The 23,520-nt window shown below is 42.5% G+C and overlaps 1 protein-coding gene across 1 annotated transcript in view; it reads left to right on the top strand.

Moving 5' to 3' along the window:
• Nucleotides 1-23,520, top strand: part of elp3 (elongator acetyltransferase complex subunit 3) — a 118,092-nt gene that overhangs the window by 23,548 nt on the left and 71,024 nt on the right. The window contains exons 8-9 of the mRNA XM_072251086.1: nt 14,710-14,871; nt 16,761-16,887. Of these exons, the coding sequence (XP_072107187.1) occupies nt 14,710-14,871; nt 16,761-16,887 (289 nt within the window). The remainder of the gene's footprint in view (nt 1-14,709; nt 14,872-16,760; nt 16,888-23,520) is intronic.

The raw sequence follows: 23,520 nt of genomic DNA, 5'->3' as shown, positions 1-23,520 counted from the left end.
TAGGGGGAATGCCATAAGATCTAGTACTAGGTAATGAATTGGGTCAGGTCACAGATCTCTCAGTGGGTGAGCATCTGGGGGACAGTGACCACCACTCCCTGGCCTTTAGCATTATCATGGAAAAGGATAGAATCAGAGAGGACAGGAAAATTTTTAATTGGGGAAGGGCAAATTATGAGGCTGTAAGGCTAGAACTTGTGGGTGTGAATTGGGATGTTTTTGTAGGGAAATGTACTATGGACATGTGGTTGATGTTTAGGGATATCTTGCAGGATGTTAGGGACAAATTTGTCCCGGTGAGGAAGATAAAGAATGGTAGGGTGAAGGAACCACGGGTGACAAGTGAGGTGGAAAATCTAGTCGGGTGGAAGAAGGCAGCATACATGAGGTTTAGGAAGCAAGGATCAGATGGGTCTATTGAGGAATATAGGGTAACAAGAAAGGAACTTAAGAAGAGGCTGAGAAGAACAAGAAAGGGGCATGAGAAGGCCTTGGCGAGAAGGGTAAAGGAAAACCCCAAGGCATTCTTCAATTATGTGAAGAACAAAAGGATGACAGGAGTGAAGGTAGGACCGATTGGAGATAAAGATGGGAAGACGTGCCTGGAGGCTGTGGAAGTGAGCGAGGTCCTCAATGAATAGTTCTCTTCGGTATTCACCAATGAGAGGGAACTTGATGACAGTGAGGACAATATGAGTGAGGTTGATGTTCTGGAGCATGTTGATATCAAGGGAGAGGAGGTTTTGGAGTTGCTAAAATACATCAGGATGGATAAGTCCCCGGGGCCTGATGGAATATTCCCCAGGTTGCTCCACGAGGCGAGGGAAGAGATTGCTGAGCCTCTGGCTAGGATCTTTATGTCCTCGTTGTCTACGGGAATGGTACCCGAGGATTGGAGGGAGGCGGATGATGTTCCCTTCTTCAAAAAAGTTAGTAGGGATAGTCCAGGTAATTACAGACCAATGAGCCTTACGTCTGTGGTGGGAAAGCTGTTGGAAAAGATTCTTAGAGATAGGATCTATGGGCGTTTAGAGAATCATGGTCTGATCAGGGACAGTCAGCATGGCTTTGTGAAGGGCAGATCGTGTCTAACAAGCCTGATAGAGTTCTTTGAGGAGGTGACCAGGCATATAGATGAGGGTAGTGCAGTGGATGTGATCTATATGGATTTTAGTAAGGCATTTGACAAGGTTCCACACAGTAGGCTTATTCAGAAAGTCAGAAGGCATGGGATCCAGGGAAGTTTGGCCAGATGGATTCAGAATTGGCTTGCCTGCAGAAGGCAGAGGGTGGTGGTGGAGGGAGTACATTAGGATTGGAGGGTTGTGACTAGTGGTGTCCCACAGGGATTGGTTCTGGGACCTCTACTTTTTGTGATTTTTATTAACGACCTGGATGTGGGGTAGAAGGGTGGGTTGGCAAGTTTGCAGATAACACAAAGGTTGGTGGTGTTGTAGATAGTGTAGAGGATTGTCGAAGATTGCAGAGAGACATTGATAGGATGCAGAAGTGGGCTGAGAAGTGGCAGATGGAGTTCAACCCGGAGAAGTGTGAGGTGGTACACTTTGGAAGGACAAATTCCAAGGCAGAGTAGAAAGTAAATGGCAGGATACTTGATAGTATGGAGGAGCAGAGGGATCTGGGGGTACATGTCCACAGATCCCTGAAAGTTGCCTTACAGGTAGATAGGGCAGTTAAGAAAGCTTATGGGGTGTTAGCTTTCATAAGTCGAGGGATAGAGTTTAAGAGTCGTGAAGTAATGATGCAGCTCTATAAAACTCTGGTTAGGCCACACTTGGAGTACTGTGTCCAGTTCTGGTCGCCTCACTATAGGAAGGATGTGGAAGCATTGGAAAGGGTACAGAGGAGATTTACCAGGATGCTGCCTGGTTTAGAGAGTATGGATTATGATCAGAGATTAAGGGAGCTAGGGCTTTACTCTTTGGAGAGAAGGAGGATGAGAGGAGACATGATAGAGGTATACAAAATATTAAGAGGAATAGATAGAGTGGATAGCCAGCGCCTCTTCCCCAGGGCACCACTGCTCGATACAAGAGGACATGGCTTTAAGGTAAGGGGTGGGAAGTTCAAGGGGGATATTAGAGGAAGGTTTTTTATTCAGAGAGTTGTTGGTGCATGGAATGCACTGCCTGAGTCAGTGGTGGAGGCAGATACACTAGTGAAATTTAAGAGGCTAATTTAAGACAGGTATATGGAGGAATTAAAGGTGGGGGGTTATATGGAAGGCAGGGTCTGAGGGTCGGCACAACATTGTGGGCGGAAGGGCCTGTACTGTGCTGTAAAATTCTATGTTCTATGTAACCAACACACCCAAGAGTGTTGAGCGGAGCCTGTAAATGTTACCACACATTTACATTTCTTTGGATTCCTGCTCTGAATTTACCTCCCTTAATATAAATTTGTAAGACATAGGAGCAGAATTAGGCCCATTGGGTGCTCCACCGTTTGATCATGGCTGATTTATTATCCCTCTCAACCCTACTCTTTTGCCTTCTTCCTGTAGCCCTTGACACCCAGACAAATCGAGAACCTATATACCTCCGCTTTAAATATGAGGGGTGATTGATAAGTTGGTGGCCTAAGGTAGAAGGGGTCAATTTTAGAAAACCACAGATTTACTTAAACTCTGGCTAAAGAAATTCATCCTCATCTCTGTTTTAAGTGGATGTTCCTCTAATTTGAGGTTATGCCCTGCAGTCCCCGACTCACTTGCTATAGGAAACATCCTCTTCACATCCACTCTGTCTGGGCCTTTCAATATCTGATAGGTTTCCATGAGCTCCCTCTTCGTTCTTCTGAATTCCAGTGAGCACAGGCTCAGGGCCAGAAATTGGTTCTCATATGCTAACTCTTTCGGTTCCTGGAATCAATCTCGTGAACCTCCTCTGTACCCTCTCCAAATCAACTTGCAAGTTAACCTTTAGGGATTCCTGCTCAAGTACTCCCAAGTCCTTTTTCACCTCTGATTTCTAAATTGTATCCCAATTTAGAAAATAGTCTCTGCCTTTATTCCTTCAATCAAAGTGCACGACTATACATTTCACTGTACTACATTTCATCTCCCCTGCTTCATGAACACTACCAGCCCCTCAACCTGCTTTCGTATTGTACACAAACTTGGCCACAAACCCACCAATTCCATCGTCCAAATCAATGACATATAGTGTTAAAAGAAGCGATCCCAACACTGACCCCTGCAGAATGCCACTGGTCACTAACAGCCAACCAGAAACGAATCCTTCATTTGCACTCTTTGCCTCCTGCTAATCAGCCAATGCTCTATCCATGCTGTTATCTTTCCTTTCCCATGGACTCCTGTTAAGTCGTCTCATGTGTGTCACCTTGCCAAAGACCTTCTGAGAATCCAAGAAAACATCCATGGACTCTCTTTTGTTTATCCTGCCATTATTTCCTCAAAGAATTCCAACAGAGTTGTCAAACACGATTTCCCCTTAAGGAAACCATGCTGACATTGGCCTATTTTATCATGTCCCTTCTAGTACCCCAAACCTCATCCTTTATGATAGTCTCCAACATCTTCCCAACCAATAAAGTAAGGCTAACTGGCCTATAATTTCATTTCTTCAGCATCCCTCCTTCTTAAAGAGTGGAGTGACAATTGCAATTTTCCAGTCCTTTGGTACCGTTCCAGAATCTAGTGATTCTTGAAAAATCATTACTAATACCTCCACAATCTCTTTTGCTACCTCTTTCAGAACCCTGGGGTATAGTCCATCTGGTCCAGTTGACTTACTTACCTTCAGACCTTTTAGTTTCCCAAGCACCTTCTCTTTAGTAAAAGTAACTTCTACCCCTTGACAGTGGGCACGTGACCAAGTGGTTAAGGCATTCGACTAGTGACCTGAAGGTTGTGAGTTTGAGCTCCAGCCGAGGCAGCGTGTTGTGTCCTTGAGCAAGGCACTTAACCACACAGTGCTCTGCGACGACACTGGTGCCAAGCTGTATCGGCCCTTGCCCTTTCCTTGGACAACATCGGTGTCATGGAGAGGGGAGACTTGCAGCACGGGCAACTGCCCGTCTTCCATACAACCTTGCCCAGGCCTGCGCCCTGGAGAGTGAAGACTTTCCAGGCACAGATCCATGGTCTCGCAAGACTAACGGATGCCTTAAAAACCTCTTGACGCTCTCACAGTTCTGACATTCTGCTAGTGTCTTCCACGGTGAAGATTGACGGAAAATACTTAAGTTCATCCTCCATTCTCAAGTGTAATTTTTTAGCAGTCTAATATCCATTCTCATCTCTCTTTTACTCTTTATAAATCTGAAAAAAAGATTTCATATATTATTCGCTATTTCTTATATATTATTCCTATTTCATTTTTTCTCACTTTATGGCTTTTTTAGTTGTCTTCAATTGGTTTTTAAAAGCTTCCCAATCCCTTATCTTCCCAGTAATTTTTGCAATATTATATCTCTTGCTTTTATGCTGTTTTTGACTTCCCTTGTCAACCATGGTTGCCTCATCCTGCCTTTAGAATACTTCTTCATCTTTGGGATGCACTAATTTCTCCAGAAACTCCAGCCATTGCTGTTCTGCTGCTATTCCTACCAGTGTCCCCTTCCAATCAGCTCCTCTCTCATGCCTCTGTAATTTCCTTTACTCCACTGTAATACTGATGCATTGACTTCATCTTCCCCCTCTCACGCTACAGAGTGAATTCTATCAAAATTATGACCACTACCTCCAAAGGATTCTTTTACCTTAAGTACCCTAATGGAATCTGGTTCATTACATAACACCCAGTCCAGAATTGCCTTTTTCTGGAGCTGCTCTGAAAAACCGATTTGTGGGCATTCCACACATTCCCTCTTGTGATCCGGTACCAACCAAATTTTCCCAATCTACCTGCATATTGAAATCCCCCATGACTATTGTAATATTGCCCTTTTTACATGCGTTTTCTACCTCCTGTTGTAATTTGTATCCCATAGCCTGGCCACTGTTCAGAGGCCTGTATATAACTCCCATCTTTCTTATTTTATCCTTGCAATTTCTTAACTCTGCCCACAAGGATTCTACATCTTCCAATCCCATGACACCTCCTTCTAAGGATTTGATTTCATTTTTAACTAACAGAGCTACTGCAAGCCCTCTGCCTATCTGTCTTTTCGATACAATGTGTACCCTTGGATGTTAAACTCCTGACTGTAATCTTTTTTCAGCCATGACCCAGTGATGTCCACAATGTCGTACTTGCTAACTGAAAACAAGGTCTTCTACCTTATCCCATATACTGTGTGCATTGGAATATAACACCTTTGGTCCTGTATGCATCACCCTTTTTGATTATGTACTCATATTATACTTCAGCTCATTTCACCAACTTCAATTTTGTCCTATCATCTGCCTGTCCTTCCTCGCAGTCTCTCTACACACTACATATAGTTTTATACCAACTGCCCCATCTTCAGCCCTATCACTCTGGTTACCATCCCCGAGCCAAATTAACTTAAGTCCTCCCCAGCAGATCTAGCAAATTTGCCTGCAAAGATACTAGCCCTCCTCAGATTCAAGTGTAACCCGTCCTTTTGTACAGGTCATACCTTCCCCAGAAGAAGCATTCATTTGCCAAATCATCCCATTGTGCATGGCACAGTGAGGGTACCCTTATTACCCTTAAGGGTACCCATAGTATCCTTAATACTCTGAGCATTAAAACAAATATGTCAACCTGTCTGTTCCATTGTGTACATTGCCTTGCTCCTGTCTGTCCTTTCTTACAGATTTGCTGGTCAGTACATCTACTTTCCTCTGAATCCCTCCACTTTCTCACCTGGTTCCCATTGCCCAGTGCCAAACTAGTTTAAATTTTCATGAGTAACACCAGCGAACCTCCCAGCCAGGATCTTGGTTCCCCTCTGGTTTGGATCCAAACTGTCCCCCTTGTCCAGGTCACCCCGACCCAGAAAAGATTCCGGTGATTCAAGATTGCTTATTGTCATAAATACAATGGATTCTGCAGATGCTGGAAAACCAGTGTAGCACATGCTAAATGCTGGAAGAACTCAGCAGGTCAGGCAGCATCTATGGAAAGGAATAAATAGTTGATGTTTTTAGCTGAGTCCTTTCATCAGGGCTAGAAAGGAAGGAGGAGGGAGAGGTCATACAAGCTGGAGGGTGATAGATGAAAGCATGTGGGAGGGGGAGGAGGATGAAGGGGAGGTGATAGGTGGAAAAGGTAAAGAGCTGGAGCAGTGGGAATCTGATGGAGAGGAGAGTGGATCATGGGAGCAAGGGAAGGAGGAGGGCACCTGGGAGAGTGAAAGACAGGTGAGGAGAAGACATGGAAGCTAAAGTGGGGAATGAAGGAGAGGGGAGCGATATCACCAAAAGTTTAGAGAAATCAATATTCATAGCATCAGGTTGGAGGCTACCCAAACAGAATCTGAGGTGTTATTCCTCCAGCCTGGGAGTGGCCTCATCGTGGCAGCATGGACCAACATGTTGGAATGGGAATGAGGATTGGAATTTAAGTGGTTTGCCACAGGAAAATCCTGCTTGTTGCGAATGGAGTAAAGATGCTCGACAAAGCAGTGCTCCAGTCTACACCAGGTCTCACTAATGCAGAGGAGGCCGCATCAGGAGCACTGGATATGGCAGATGGTCCCAACAGATATTGCTGTCACCTGGAAGGATTGTTTAGGGCCCAAATGGAGGTGGAGGAGGAAGTGAATGGGCAGGTGTGGCACTTTTTCCACTTGATGGGATAAGTGCCAGAAGGGAGATTAGTGGGGAGGGATGAATGAACAAAGGAATCACAGAGGGAGCGATCCCAGCAGAAAGTGGAGAGTTGAGGAGGGGAGATAAAGATGTGTTTGGTGGTCAAATCCTATTGAAAATACCAGAGGTTGCAGAGAATAATGTGCTGGATGTGGAGGCTCATGGGGTGGTAGATGAAGACAAGGGGTACTACATCCCTGTTAAGGCAGCAGGAAAATGGGATGAAGGCAGTTTTACTGAAATGGAGGAGTTGCAGGTGAGGGCAGCATCAATGGTGATGGAAGGGAAACACTGCTTTTTGATGTTCTGGAAAGAAAAACCCAAAGCTGGGTAAAGACCTGGCCCAGAAAAGCAACTGGGAAAAGAGAAGGCATTTTTACTGATGACAGGGTGGAGTCAGTAGGTTTATAAACGATATTGGTAGATAGTTTGCCCTCAGAGATGGAGACAGAGAGTTCAAAAAGGGGAGAGAGCTGTCAGAAATAGACCGAGTTATTGTTATTCATCAGTTCACAAGTGTAAAGAATGAAATGACTGTCACTCCGGATCAGTGCACTATGAAAAAGAACAGAAACATAGAAAACACAAACTACAAATATAAAAGTAATCCTATAAAACACATTGTACGAGTAACTTGATTATGGTCATATATACAGTACATAAGATTAGCTTATATTCACGTAATGTGGGATGTAGTGGGGTGGTTTAATAGGTGATGGTGCTGATCAGCCTGATGGCTGGTGGGAGATAACTGTTTGCGGAAGGTATCCAAGAAGCTAAAATCCTGTCCCCTGCAGCAGCCGTGCATTCATCTGTACTATCTTTCCATCCCTGCCTTTACTGGTACCTGAAGTTATGTGTAAATTCAGCTGTGACTTACACTAAAATCCCATCAGAAATCAGAAACCATTCTATAACTGTTAGAAAAGTTTATTTTGCAGGATTGATTCATGCCGCAGTGTTAGATGCCACCTTCAAAATTTTGATAACTTTTCAATTCAGCTACCAAACAGACAAATCTGTGGGTTCTATTTGTTCCTTGATCCTGATATAAGATTTATAATTTTCCATTTTTTCTAGTTATTCTTAATGTTTCTCTTGATCCATTTGAAAGTTTTCTTTGGGTTCCTCTAGTGCATGAACTTGATATGGTTCATTATTTTTCGACTGAAGAGCATTGGGCAGCATGTTAGAGAAATGCAATAACAGTGCCAGTGACTCAGGTTCAATTCTGCCACTGTCTGCAAGGAGTTTTTACGGTTGCCCTGTGTTTGTGTGGGATTCCTTCGGATGCTCTGATTTCCTTCTATATTCCAAAAATGTACGGATCAGTTGGTTAATTGGGCAATGGGTATAACTGAACCCATTGTGTGGAAGGACCTGTTACCATGCTGTATCTCGACATTAAAAAAATATGTAAATCGGTGATTAAAAATGCTGTCCTCTGGAGTTTGATTCTGATGCATATAGGTGCTAAGACCTCTTTGCCTGGATGGTTTCCTTGGTTGTAGCACAGAGTCATACCTCTCCAATGGAGATTCTCTATATCTGCATGACTCAGATTTACTTAGTGTCCATTACGCCACTGGTGTTTAGGGTAGTTATGAAGGTCTTCCATCTGACGGTGTTCAGGGCTTGCTTTATCATGCCAGTAGCTTTTCGCTACTGTCAATCATGCAAGTCCCAGGTGGAGACATGGGAACACCTTCACACTCAGATGCAGAAAGATTCTTCATTGCTGTTCCCTTAAGAATTTTGTTTTACCTGTCAGGGTTGTTATCCCTCAGCTGATCCATGGACCGCTCTTGGTCTGGCCTCTATCCCCTGACCTGTCTGACCCTACCAAGAGCCAACACATAAAGCCCTGACTCAAGCCAACATAGCTCTCTGAGTCACTGAGGCATGCAAGCCTCCAAACCGAACAACGAGTTTGTGTTTCTTTTGAAGGATGACTGACATTGACTGGGAATCTATTTTCTGGCATTAACAGCATAATTCCAGCAGAGGGTACTCCTCTCACACATCCTTCAGGACAGATTCAGACTCAGACTCATTTACTTATCACTTGTACATCGATAAATAAAGCGAGGTGTGTTGTTTGCATCAACGACCAGCCCGACATAACTGAGGACAGCCACACATTCCAGTGCCAGTAATACATGCTCATCCATATGAGATTGTCGATGAACTGAATATTTAAAGACTCTTCACTGTGCATTTTCAAACAAAGTTTGAACTGAGTCTACGCAGAACAGAGGACTGTCTTGAGTTTGAGTTGAACTGAGAGGGACAGTACGTTGTTATTTAGCAAGCCCCTTGACAGTGTTGACAGACAGAGGGATCCTGGTGTCCAAGTGCCGAGCTCCCTAAAGGTGACTCTACAAGTTGATAGGGTAGTAAACAAGCATATGGAATGCTCGCCTTTATTAGCTGAGAGACTGAGCTCAAGACTCAGGGAGTCATGTTGCAGCTTTATAAAACTCTGGTTAGGCCACATCTGGAGTCGTGCATTGAATTCTAGATGCCCATTCTAGGAAGAATGTCGGGCTTTGGGGAGAGTGCAGAAGAGGTTTACCAGGATACTGCCTGGATTACAGGACAGGTTGTGCAAACATAGGTTATATTCTCTGGAGTGGCGGAGGCTTAGGGGAGACCTAATTATACTTAATTATAAGAGGCACAGATAGAGCAGACAGATGGTTTCTTTTAACCAGGGTTGAAGTGCCTAATACTAGTGTAGCCCCCCGGCCAATCTCAGGGTCGCTCGGCTCGCTGTCGTCTAGGGAAACAGCCCTCGGCCCCTGCAAACTGGGTAATTAGTTTGTGTGGATGCTGTGTGATGTACCCGACCCTGCCCAAATAACAGACAATACACCAGATACAATTAAATGATTTACAGTTTATAGATATTACTGGAACTATATAATTAATAGAGAATAAAATATAAAAGGCGCCACACTTATCAAAGTTCAGTCTCTTCGTGCACAAAACAGTTGGAGCTCAGGACCCTTCTTCTTCACCCTGCAACCCCTCGACCGGCCGCCTGGGACCAACAACGGTGGTCGACCAGACGCTCCACACGAGTCCGTCTCCGTCTCCCCTCCTCGCCGAACACCCCGCTCGGGTCCGACCCCGTCAGTGGACTTACAGCACCTTGTCCATTCTCTGTCTCTCTCTCCCGCCTTCTGCCCCAAAACCCCGTGCATACAACTCTTCCAGATACACCAAAATCATAGCAACTATCCCAATTGGTTAATAGCACCCTGCTATCTGTATTAACCTAAGCAAATGTCCAGCTAGAGACTTTCTCAGCATTTAACATAACAAAGAAGCATTCCCAATTATAACATAACAAAGAAGCCATTTTAATTAGCCTATGCAGTAAAAGACGAAACCCCCTTACACTAGAGTGCAGCATTTAAGGTGGTGGGGAGGGAGGTTCAAAGGAGATGTCCAGGGCTAGTTTATTTTACACAGAGAGTGGTGGATTCCCAGAACGCACTGCCAGGGTGTGGGAAATGTCATCGAGGCAATCAAAAGGCTCTTAGATAGGCACATGAATATGCAGAGAATGGAGGGATATAGACAGTATAAAGGCAGAAGGGATTTGTTTAATCAGGCATTGAATTGGTTGGCTGCGACATGAACCGAAGGGCATTTCCAATGCTGTTCTGCATTCTATGAATTATATGAGATGTGATCACCGATGATCAAAGGCTTTCTGCACAGGTTATTTTAAATTGCAGATCCTGGACTTCGGTGAGTAATGTGGAAGTTGTACTGCAATAGGGTGCAGTTCAGTAGGTTAACAGAACTCACTACCTTCTCTTTGTTGGTGACTTTAGGCATTATTTTGGGGAAAATTGATTGGAAGTGGGGTACTGACACAGGAAACAGAGACACATATATAACCAAAAAGCTATCAAAGAGAAGGTTGCAGTGATTGCCAAGATTTAGGGAGCTTGGGAAGTTTGTTTTTATCAGAAAGTTTGAGAGCTGGGCCAGATTTCACTCCCACAGGCTTGAAACAGTGTTGTTCAAGGCAATACAAGTGACTCTTGAGCACTTTTATGCACTTTTTCTCTGTACCGTCAGCAGATAGTAACCAAGGGGAAGTTCCTTACTGACTCTGATGTGGCAGACATGGAAGGAGGGAGAGTGCGATTTTTCAAACAAGGTGTCGAGACATAAATCCCAGTATGGTGCTTACTACGTAGTGACGTAGGTTAGAAGGTCCATGTTTCTGACTGTTGGGGGTGGGGGGCAGTGTTGTTAGATCATAAACACGAGAAATTTTGCAGATACTGGAAATCCAAAGCAACACACACAAAATGCTGGAGGAACTCAGCAGGTTAGGCTGCATCGAAGGAAATGAATAAACAGTTAACTTTTTAGGCCAAGACCCTTCTTTCAGGGCTTGGATCATGATGCTTTTGAGGTACAATATTTGTTGCATACAGCCATTTTATTAAGTGTTATAAGAGCAAAGAAGTGTGGAGAGAACAAAAAAAAGACCAGACTAAAAAGTAGCGGTGGTAGTCTCATACCAGATGAGAGATAACAGAAATTCCATTGATAACAATTAACAAATAAAATAGCTAGATTCAAATAGTGTGACACCTACTACTGAAACTAAGTTTCTAGAAAAATACGAAGACAACTGTATTGTAATTACCTGAAAATTCACTGAACAATTACATGCATATACACTCCATGACCACTCTGTTAGATCAGTGCTCATCTGTACACCTGCGCATTAATGCAAATAACTAATTAGCCAATCATGTGGCAGCAACTCAATGCATAAAAGCATGCAGGTGTGACCAAGCATCAGAATGGGAAAGAAATGTGACTTTGACCATGGAATGATCATTGGTGCCAGATAGTGTGGTTTGAGTATCTCAGAAACTGCTGATTTCCTGGGATTTTCATGCATAACTATCTAGAGTTTGCAGACGATGGTGCGAAAAACAAAGAAAAATCCAGTGAGCGGCAGTTCTGTGGGTGAAGACACCTTGTTAGTTGGAGAGATCAGAGGAGAATGGCCAGACTGGTTCAAGCTGACACTGAAGGCGAGAGTGACTCAAATAACCATGCGTTACAAAGCTGGTGTGTAGAAGATCATTGCTGACCACATAACACATTGAACCTTGAAGAAGATGGACTACAGCAGCAGAAGACCACAAATGTACACTGGCCACTTTAATAGGTATCGGGCCACTGAGTGTATAAAAATACAAGCAAGCATAGAAAAGTTAAACCGCAAGAAAAGTAACAATTCGTCATCCCAATCAAACAGGGGAAAGAGGTATTATTTGGAAGAAGAGGATGCATTGAGTTTGGGGACATTGCAGATTCTTTCACCCCATGAAACAGTATGTGATCTGGGAGGAAAGGTGCTGCAGGAAGCTTGCAACCTTTGGTTGTTCAATTATAGTCTATATCCAGGAAATATTTCTTTGGTGTATTTCAATTAGCTTCTTAGCAACTGATGATTACATATTGATTGAAGTGCACAAGTTATTTGCAGATAGTATTTTTTCGATTAAGTGATTACTGCAATTATTTGAGTTCTTTATGTTTAAACTCAAATGATTGCTTTGTTATAACGCAACAATTTCCCAATCTACGTCAATGTTGTAATTGAATCAGGCAAGCGGAAAATGGGCTGGAAGGAGAGGACGTAAAAACTGAAGGGTCATTCTAATAGCTGGACTGGTAACTGACCGGTAGTTCAGGGACTTACTAACTACAGTTGGCTATAATAATCACAATCACATTTATTATCACTGACATGAAATTATGTGATAAATGTGAAAATCAGCTAAAATGCTTATTTTGCATTAAAATTATTTATTTATTTAAAGATACAGTGTTTAACAAGCCCTTCCAGCCCAGTGAGCTGCATCACCCAGCAACCCATCTATTTAACCCTAGCCAAATCACAGGACAATGTAGTTGACCAATTAGCCTACTAAATGGTACGTCTTTGGACTGTGGGAGGAAACTGGCACATGCAGAGGGAACCCACGCACTCATGGGAAGGAACGTAAACACTTTTTACAGATGGTGTCAGAATTGAACTCTGAACTCCGACACCCCGAGCTGTAATAGTGTTGCGCTAAACGCTACACAATCTTGGTGCCCCATTTCCTTCCATGTTATACTTCATCTCATGGCTGGGATAACTGGAAATCTTGCCAGTGATGCAGTCTGAACTTCTGCAGGCTTCTTGTGGGTTGTCAATGAATTACACTAAAATAAGAGAGCAGCTGTATTATACCACAGGGAGCTTGAAGTAACTGTGTCTTAATCTCTTGTGTTGTTCTACAACTCCCATGTCCCTCATTTCACTCAAAATGTTATTTTCCATTTCAAAATGGAATGATGCCACAGATAGATGGGGTCTGTAAAGAAAGCTTTTGGCACATTGGCCTTCATAAATCAAAGTATTGAGTACAGGAGATGGGATTATATTTTGTAGCTGAATAAGACATTTGTGAGGCCAACTTTAGAGAAATGTGTGCAGTCCTGGTCACCTACCTACAAGAAAGACATCAATAAGATTGAAAGAACACTGAGAAAATTTACATGGATGTTCCTGGGTCTTGAGGACCTGAGCTATAGGGGAAGTTTGAATAGTTTAGGACTTTATTCCCTGGAGCGTAGGAGATATTTGATTGATGTAGACAAAATTGAGGGGGATAGATACTGTAAATTCAAGCAGTCTTTTCCACTGAAGTTGAATGAGACAACAGCTGGAGATTATGGGTCATTTGTTCACAAGGTCGCTGATAAGATAGATGAAGATGGTTGGGCCGAGGACACTGCTTCGAGGAATCCTTGGAGGTGTCCCAGGATTGGGCTGAGTAATCTCTGACAACCACAACCTTCTTCCTGTGAACAGGATGATCCAGCCACTGGGACAGTTTCCCGTTGGTGCATTTGATTTTACTTTTACCAGAATGCCTCGATGGCATATTTGGTTAAGTGCTGCCTTGATGTGAAGAGCAATCATTGTCACCTCGGTTCCAGAATTCAGTGCCTTGATTCTCATGTGTTGCAGAGGTAGCCAGACTTGAGTTCTGCACTGCTGTCAGTTTGAACTGATGGGGAATAGGAGCTTATCAGGCATTGATCAGACTGCACTTCGAATATTGTGAGCAATTTTGAGCCCTGTATCTAAGAAAGGATATGCTGGCATTGGAGAGGGACCAGAGGATGTTCCCAGAAATGAGGAGTGATTGATGGCTTTGGGCCTATACTAACTGGAGTTGAGAAGAATGCGAGGGCATCTCATTGAAACCTCTCAAATATTGAAAGGCCTAGATTGAATGGATGTGTAGAGGATGTTTCCTGTAGCGGGGCAGTCTAGGACCAGAGGGCACAGCCTCAGAATTGAAGGACATCCATTTAGAACAGAGATGAGAAGGAATTTCTTTAGCCAGTGGGTTATGAATCTGGAATTATTTGCCAAAGATGGCTGTGGAGGCCAAGTGATTGGATACATTTAAAGCTGAGGTTGATAGTGTCTTGATTAGTCGGGGTTCAAAGGTTACGGGGAGAAGGTAGGAGAATGGGGTTGAGAGGGATAATAAATCAGCCATGGAGCAGCAGAATGGATGGGTCAAGTAGCCCAATTCTGCACCTTTGTCTTACGGTCTTTTGGACACCTCATCTCAACAAATTTCAAACCAGTTATATGAGTGTAGAATTATAATAGAAGAAAAGTAATTAACTGTACACAGTATCTCCTCTAATCTCCCTGAAAAATGTTTGAATTTTTAAGTATTTTATGTGCCTTTTTGTTACTGACTTCTTGGTGAACCTTGTGGTCCTGGCTTACAGTTCAGATGTGACAGTGACACAGGCACTTTTTGTTATTTAGCCATTGCTTCTGGCCATGTGATCTTTGCCTTGGTGAATGGGTTTTAAACTGATTTCAGGTACTCTGAGCGTAGCAGTACCAAATGCATTGGGATTACGATTGAGACCAGACCAGACTACTGTCTGAAACGCCATCTCAGTGACATGCTGCATTATGGGTGCACGCGATTGGAGATTGGAGTGCAAAGTGTCTATGAAGATGTAGCCAGAGACACTAACAGGTGAGTGTTGCTTGAAACCTAAATGCTTTTCACAGACATTTTCAAAATTATTCCTATTTTGTACCGTGTTTGACCTCGGCCTTGTGCTAAACTAGTGATATCATGAGGCTGATGCCTCAATATCTATAAAACCGAACTTTGAAAGCAATGTACACTGTGCACTTGCTTCTCTGTTACACTCAACTAAATTGTTGCACTCACTCCAGGGACAGTTTATCCTTCCTGTGGTGTGGTATTCAGAACAGAAGGGGTAATTGTAGCACAGTCATAGCAGGGCAACAAATACACACAAGGGTAGGAACTCTTCTTAATGCAAGAAACTACATTTCATGCCAAGACCTTTCATCAGGACTTAGTCATAGTAGGGCTTTCCACAAGAATTATACTAATACCCTTGTATTGCTGTCCAAATATATATATTGCATTACATTGTTTGAATTCCCTCCTTTAAATCCTCATTCTATCTAGTTATTCAATTAATTTCCTTCTAGATCAATAGATTTCCCACAAATTCATCGCCTTCAAATTCAACGCATAATTCCTTGTGAGGGATTTTATAAAGTGTTTTCTGGAAGTCAAGTGTAACTTCCATAAGGACTCTTGTGAAGTACAATTTTGAAACAAAATACCATATATCCTTCCACAAACAATAGAAAATCTGCAGATGCTGGAAATCCAAGCAACACACACAAAATGCTGGAGGAACTCAGCAGGCCAGGCAGCATCTATGGAAAAGAGTACAGTCGATGTTTCGGGTCAAGACCCTTCATCTGTCCTGACCCTCCCCACTGATGCTGCCTGACCTACTGGGTTCCTCCTGCGTTTTGTGTGTGTTGCTCTGGATTTTCATTATTTTCAGAATCTTTTGTGTTTGCCATATATCCTTCCTTCCTAAAATACAAGATACTACTGTATTCCTGATTTTTCCCCCTGTTCTATAAGAAACTTGCTTGTGCTTCATCCCTGTTTCCTCTACAACAGATGCTCCCTCCACCCTTGGTTGCCCAGTATTCCTTTGGTTTCACTGATAGCATGATTATGGTACACAAAGGCACGAGAAGTAACTGGGTGATGGAGATGGAAACTGAGTGCAAAGTGAGATAACTGGCCCAAAATTGAACATAGGAAAAATGATTTTTGAAAAAACTTATGGTTAGGTCTGGATGTAGACAGATGCTTTAAAATTGATATCATTCAGAGACACAGCACAGTAACAGGCCCTTCTGGCCCACAACCCTGTGCTGACCAATTAACCGATGAGTCTCTGGAATGTAGAAGGAAACTGGAGCACCTGGAGGAAAGACACGTGATCATGGGATGAATGTACAAACTCCTTAGAGTCTATGGCGGGGATTGAACCCAGGTCGCTGGTATTGTAATAGCATTATGCTCACTGCTACGCTACTGTGTCGCTCCCAGTTTGTTGAGATCCGCAGCTTTAACATTTGTAAAAATTGATTTAAGAATAAAGTGACTGACACTAGTATAGGTAGCATAAGGATTTGCCAGCGACTTGGGTTCAGTTCCCGCCACTGTCTTGAAGGAGTTTGTGTTCTCTTATTAACAGTATGGTTTCCTCCTGGTGCTCCAGTTTTCTCTCACATTTCAAAGACATATGGGTTAGTAGATGAATTGGTCACCAGGGTGTAGTTGGGTGGTGTGGACTCATTGGGCCGGAAAGGCTATTATGGTACTGTATCTCTAAAGGAAGTGATTTGATTTTAAAAAGTTTGTAGTTATTGATTCATGTAAGAGAAGATTCAGTCAGATTTTACTTTGGATCCAATTGGTGGTGTTTAACTGCATCCTATTGATGCGTGTCTCTTGGGAACCCACTGCAAAGAAGTCATGAATCATCAGATTAACACTTGCTTCTCCTCTTCCCTCAGGGGTCACACGGTCAGAGCAGTGTGTGAATCATTTCAGCTGGCAAAGGATGCTGGCTTTAAAGTTGTGGCGCATATGATGCCTGATCTCCCCAATGTTGGTCTGGAGCGTGACATCGAACAGTTTATTGTGAGTGTCCGTCATTGCAGTCTTCCTTTGTTCAAGTATCGATCGCAGTTCTACCCACCAATTGTTGTGCATTGGTATTTTGGTGTTGTTTTAATATTGTCACATCGTATAGACAAGACACAGTGAAGAGTTTGTCTGGCATACCATTCATACAGATCCAATCATTACACAGTGCATTGAGTTAAAAAAAAATGTAGAATAAAATGTAAAAGTTTCTGAAAAGGTGCAGTGTAAGTAGATGATAAAGTTCAAGATCATAACGACGTAGATTGTGAGGCCAAGAATCCATTATATTGTACCAGGGATCTGCTCAGGAGTTTGATAACAGCGTGATAGAAACTGCCCTTCTGCCTGGTAGTACCTGCTTTCAGGCTTTCTTGTGCCTGATGGGAAAGGGGAGAAGTGAGAAAGTCCTGGGAGGATGGAGTCTTTGATTACGTCAGCTGCTTTACTGAGGCAGTGAGAAGTACAGACAGAGGCCATGGAGGGAAGCCTGTTTCCTGTGATGTGCTGACCTGTGTCCACAACTCTCAGTAGTTTCTTGCAGTCATGTGCAGAGCAGTTGCCAAACCAAACTGCTGTGCTGAATTTCTTTAGCTGCCTGAGGAATTAGAGATGTTGGTGAGTTTTCTTGTCTGTGACATCATAAGAAGGAGTTGGTTGAGGTGACAATGTGATTGGCTACTCTGATTGTTCCAAAAGATCAATTCCAGAAGAAAGGTAATAGTCAATGAACTTGATGTCCAGGCTTCATCTGTGGAAGTGTGACATCAAAGAGGTGATATTAGAATCAAGGAGGGATTTCCGCTAACTGCATTACCCCCAGAACAGAGGAAGACGGTTGTGTGTGTTGGAGGTGAATAACCCTCAGTCCTAGCACGTCACTGCTCAAGATTGTCAATGCTGTATCCCGGAACAAAACACCTTCATCGGTTACCACATTCAGAATGTCATAAAGTCAGAACCCAGTGTGTTCAGTCTGAATTCCAGTTCCCCACGGTTCCATCAGCAACATATTCCAACCAATAAAATTTTTGTGGGCGTATGGGAGTAACTGCTCTGAAGCTGTTTGTACAGCCTTATAATGAACGTAAGGATTAACATATGAGAAGCATTTGATGGCTTTGGGTCTGTATTTGCTGGAGTTTAGAAGAAAGAGGGGTATCTCATTGAAACCTATCATACATTGAAAGGTCCAGTTACAGTGGACATGGAGAGTGTTTCCAATAGTGGGAGAATATAGGATCAGAGGGCACAGCCTCAGAATAGAAGGATGTCCCTTTAGAACAGAACTGAGAAGGAATTTCTTTAGCCAGGGAGTGGTGAATCAGGGGAATTCATTGCCACAGAGGGCTGTAAAGGGGTTGATAGGTTCTTAATTAGTCAGGGAGTCAAACATTACCAGGAGAAGGCAGGAGGAGGAGTTGAGAGGGAAAATAGTCAGCCATGATCAAGTGGCACAGCAGACTTGTTGTGCCAAATAGCCTCTGCTCCTATGTCTTATGTCTCATGATCACTCTTGTAGGTTATGGGTTGTCCCATTTAAAATTAACTTGTGTCCACTACTTTTCAAGTGGGCATGAGTTCAGGTCTCCAGGCAGTCTGTTATAAATGTCAATGTCACGCAACACACAGCTCGAACCACATCATCAAGTTCGCCGATGACATGACCGTGGTGGGTCTCATCAGCAAGAACGATGAGTCAGCATACAGAGAGGAGGTGCAGCAGCTAACGGACTGGTGCAGAGCCAACAACCTGTCTCTGAATGTGAGCAAAACAAAAGAGATGGTTGTTGACTTCAGGAGGACACGGAACAACCACTCTCCACTGAACACCGACGACTTCTCCATAGAGATCGTTAAGAGCACTAGATTTCTTGGTGTTCACCTGGCAGAGAATCTCACCTGGTCCCTCAACACCAGCTCCATAGCAAAGAAGGCCCAGCAGCGTCTCTACTTACTGCGAAGGCTGAGAAGAGTCCACCTCCTACCCCCGATCCTCACTACATTCTACAGAGGTTGTATTGAGACCATCCTGGGCAGCTGCATCACTGCCTGGTTCAGAAATTGCACCATCTTGGATCGCAAGACCCTGAGCAGATAATGAGGTCAACTGAGAAGATCATCGGGGTCTGTCTTCCCGCCATTAGAGGCATTTACACCACACGCTGCATCCATAAAGCAAACAGCATTATGAAGGACCCCATGCACACCTCATAAAAACTCTTCTCCCTCCTGCCATCTGGCAAAAGGCACCGAAGTATTCGGGCTCTCACGACCAGACTATGTAACAGTTTCTCCCCCCAAGTCATCAGACTCCTCAATACCCAGAGCCTGGACTGACACCAACCTACTGCCCTTTACTGTGCATGTTGTCTTGTTTATTATTTATTGTAATACCTGCACTGTTTTGTGCACTTTATGCAGTCCTGAGTAGGTTTGTAGTCTAGTGTAGTGTTGTGTTGCTTTTTACGTAGTTCAGTGTAGTTTTTGTATTGTTCATGTAGCACCATGGTCCTGAAAAACGTCTCCTTTTTACTGTGTACTGTACCAGCAGTTATGGTCAAATTGACCATAAAAAGTGACTTGACTGTCTCAGAGCAAGCCTGCGTAGGAAACTGAAATACCACTGTGATACAGTGATCATACCGACAGATGTTTTGGAAATATGCCTACCCTTCCTCAGGCCTTAACCTGAACAGTCGATTGTTTATTCCCCTCTTTGGTTGCTGCCTGACCTGCTGAGTTCCTTCAGCGTTTTGTGTGAGTGGCTCAAGGTTTCCAGCATCTGCAGAATGTCTTGTGTGGCACACAGAAAATGCTGGAAAAGCTCAGCCGGATAGGCAGCACCGATAGAGGGGAATAACTTGTGTTTGTATACTTGAAAATTGCCAGTTTGGTTGTTTCTTTTTGTATTTTGTGTTTGTTTACTTCTGTTCCTACAAAAGTTGTGCAAGAGCAAATTTTCATTCTTGGTAAATTTTTGATAGTGAATTGTGAATTCCATAATGCCAAATTTCTGTTGCCTGAACTGTGATAGTGGTTTGTACGCTGTACAGTCAGTGTTCCTGCGACTTTCAGTACTTCCACCAAATAGTGCTCAACGTAGAGGACATTCTAGTTCATCAGCTGAATGGAGTGGTAGGGGAAGCTTCATGGAGCTTGAAATTCAAGTTGAGGACTCCCAAGGCAATTCCCTGAATATGTATATCATTATCTATAGTGAGATACACTCAGTAATGACTTTATTGTGTATTAGGTACACCTGTACATCTGCTTGTTGATGCAAATATCTAATCACCAATCATGTGACAGCAACCCAATGCATGAACACATGCAGACATGTACAAGAGGTTCTCAAAGTTTAAAATAAACTTATTATCAAAGTACATATACGTCACCATAATCAACCCTGAGATTTGTTTTCATGCAGGGTTTAGTGTTGTTCAGACCAAACATTAGAATGGGGGAACAATTGTGATCTAAGTGGTTTTGACTGTGGAATGATTGTTGGTGCCAGACAGTGTGGTTTGAGTATCTAATGCTGATCTCCTGGGATTTCCCTAGAGTTTAAAGAGAATGGTGTGAAAAACGTAAAACATCCAGTGAGCCACAGTTTTGTGGGTGAAATACCCTGTTAATGAGAGAGGTCAGAGGAGAATGGCCAGACTGGTTCAAGCTAACAGGAAGGTGACAGTGTTGTGCTGAAGAGCATCTCTGAATACACAACAGGTCAAACCTTTAAGTGGATGGGCTTCTGCAGCAGAATATCATCAACTAGTACTTAATGGCCAATTTACTACGTACAGGAGGTACCCAATAAAGTGGCCACTGAGTGTGCGCTACACTGAGGATTGACATTATATTTTGCTTGCTAATACTCCTGTGAAGCACCTCAAATACACAACATTAAAAATGCTGTTTAAAGATACAACTAGATAGAATGGAATTGATGATAAATGTTGTAACACAGTTAGGGATAAATGGTTAGACCTAAGTAAACCAATGTGAGTAAAATAAGGAAGCAAAGAATTTGGTTTCAAGCAGATTCGATCTGGCTGTGAGCATAAATTAGTGTTGAGAAAAGGTCTGGAACAAGTTAATTAGTGTTTCCGTGTCTGCTAATGCAGTTTTGTACAATGAAGAAGAAAGGAAATTTGATTTGCTGTTCCAGGTGGTTATATATCCACTGGTGGGGGGTGTAGGAATCTCAGCTGTGCGAGGCTGATAGTGTAGGGTCAATGGATCAATTGGTCTGTCCATCACTTTCAAATATTTATATGTGCATTTGTTACATTATCCCCAAAGTATTTGCCATCATTTGATATATTCCTGAGAGTGAAAGGGGAAAATGCATAAACCAGGCACTTCCCTATTTTGGCAGCCCAGTTCCCTTTCTAACAGATGTGCTGTGGTTGCACAGAGGAGCTGAGCCAGCTGCTTTGGTTTGTTTTGCTGTCTTCCTTGCTTCTCTATATTATGACCAAAATCTTGCTAATGTTAAGTCTGTGTTAGATTAGGGTGTAGAATTATTATTTTTCTTGTATCTCTCTTGTAGTTTAACTTTCCTGTGCTTACTCATAATTTTTATATAATCACCTATATATGTGTAACTGTTCAGTAAGATTTCCAGTAATTATAGTGTAGCTGATTCTGTATTTTTCAGAAGCTTCTTGGGTTCTTCTGTAGTAGCTGTTACACCACTTAAATCTGGCTATTTTATAAGTTAATTGTTATCACTGGAATGTTGTTATCGCTAGTCTAAGTATGAAATGGCTACAGCTGCTTTCTTTTTGCTATTTTTTTCTTTGTTCTTAGAACATAGAATATTACAGCACAGTATAGGCTCTCTCACCCACAATGTTGTGCCAACCTTTTAACCTAGTCTCTAATCAATCAATCTAACCCTTCCCACCTGCACAGCCCTCCATGTTTCTATCATCCATGTGCCTAGGGTTTTTAAATGTCCCTAATGTATCTACTTCAACCACCACCTCTGGCAGCACATTCCTTGCAGCTACCATTCTCTGTTTAAAAAAAAAACATACCCTTATGCTTTTCTCCAATCACCAGAAAATTATGCCTCCTCATAATATCCATTTCTGCCCTGAGAAAAAATCTGAATACCCACTCAATCTATATCTCTTATCATCTTATTCACCTCTATCAAGTCTCCTTTCCTCCAAAGAGAAAAGCCCTAGCTCAATCAACCTATCCTCATAAGATGTGCTCTCTAATCTAGGCAGCATCCTGATAAATCTCCTCTGCACCTCCACTAAAGCTTCCACATCCTTCCTATATTGAGGCAACCAGAATTGAACTGTGTCCAACCAGGGTTTTATAGAGCTGCAACATTACCTCGCAGCTCTTGAATTCAAAATTCCAATTAACCGCAGGCTTTCTTAATTTTTATTAATATTTCCTTTATTATTAGTATTAGGGTTTAACACCAGTCCTCTTGTCTCCCAAGTTCAAGTTTATTGTCATCACAGAGTAACCACAGTGTGACACAGCATAGCATTAGAAACCAATCGATTCCATGTACTTTTGAAAACCTGCGTTGGTAGTTTACTGTCACTCAGCCATATGCATGCATATACCTTAACAAAACATCGTTCCTGTAGGGCCAAGGTGCAAAACATACTACATATAATTGTGCACAGCTCATACAGTTATGATAAAGCATAATACAGTCACAAAATAATACGAGTACAAGTCCCTGAGTGGCTTGGTCGGAAGATTAATGGTGCATGGGATGTTGTCCTGGAGCTATGTTTCTGTAAGAGTAGCATGCAGCAGTTCCTCATCTCCATTGCAGCATTTCTGGGTGTCATCAGGTTTTAAGCTGAGTCACTGACTGACTGCATGTCCCTGTAACAACTAGGGAAAGCCAGAGGGGAAATAAACTTTATTGTTACTAAACTCATAACTGCATCAGAGTAATCACAGCACTTAGTGACACATCGTAACATTAGAAACCAATCGATTCCATGTACTTTTGAAAACTTACGATGGTACAGATTACTCATGGCTTTACTGTTTGATTGTGTAGCTTCAAACTGATGAGTGGAAAGATTGAAACAGATGTTCTGTACAGTCAGTGGATGATAAAGCAATGCAAGATGTGATGTAAAGGAATAAATTGCCAGAAACGTAGAAACTGACAATAACAGCTTGTGTAGACAAATAAAGAAGGAAAGATTTTTGAATTCTTGCCCTGATTATTCAATATAATTTTTAAAAATACATATTTATTATAATTTATAGTATTTTTTATGTCTTGCACTGTACTGCTGCTGCAAAACAACACATTTAATGATATATGTCAGTGATATTAAACCAGTTTTTTCTGATTCTGAAATTTATACGTGTATTACAAATAAAAGACAGTGGAGGAATAAGGAAATGGAGATGAAATAGAACTTCTTTATTGTTCATCTTTATTCCATTAAAAACCTCCTGAAACAAGCAGAGGTTTAACGTGCTGTTAGAATTAGCATTAGTTAAAAAAGAATGGAAAAAATCTAGTTCAATTAAAAGTTCACAAATCCTGGCACCATGATGATCTTCATGCCCAGCTTTGGAAAAGAGTGGCAGTGGAGGTGGTATATGTTCTGTCTCTGTCTTCCACAT

Source organism: Mobula birostris, chromosome 2 (genome assembly GCF_030028105.1).
Source record: "Mobula birostris isolate sMobBir1 chromosome 2, sMobBir1.hap1, whole genome shotgun sequence".
Taxonomy (NCBI): domain Eukaryota; kingdom Metazoa; phylum Chordata; class Chondrichthyes; order Myliobatiformes; family Myliobatidae; genus Mobula; species Mobula birostris.
The sequence above is the reverse complement of the archived record's forward strand: the minus strand, read 5'-3'. Positions and strand labels throughout refer to the sequence as shown.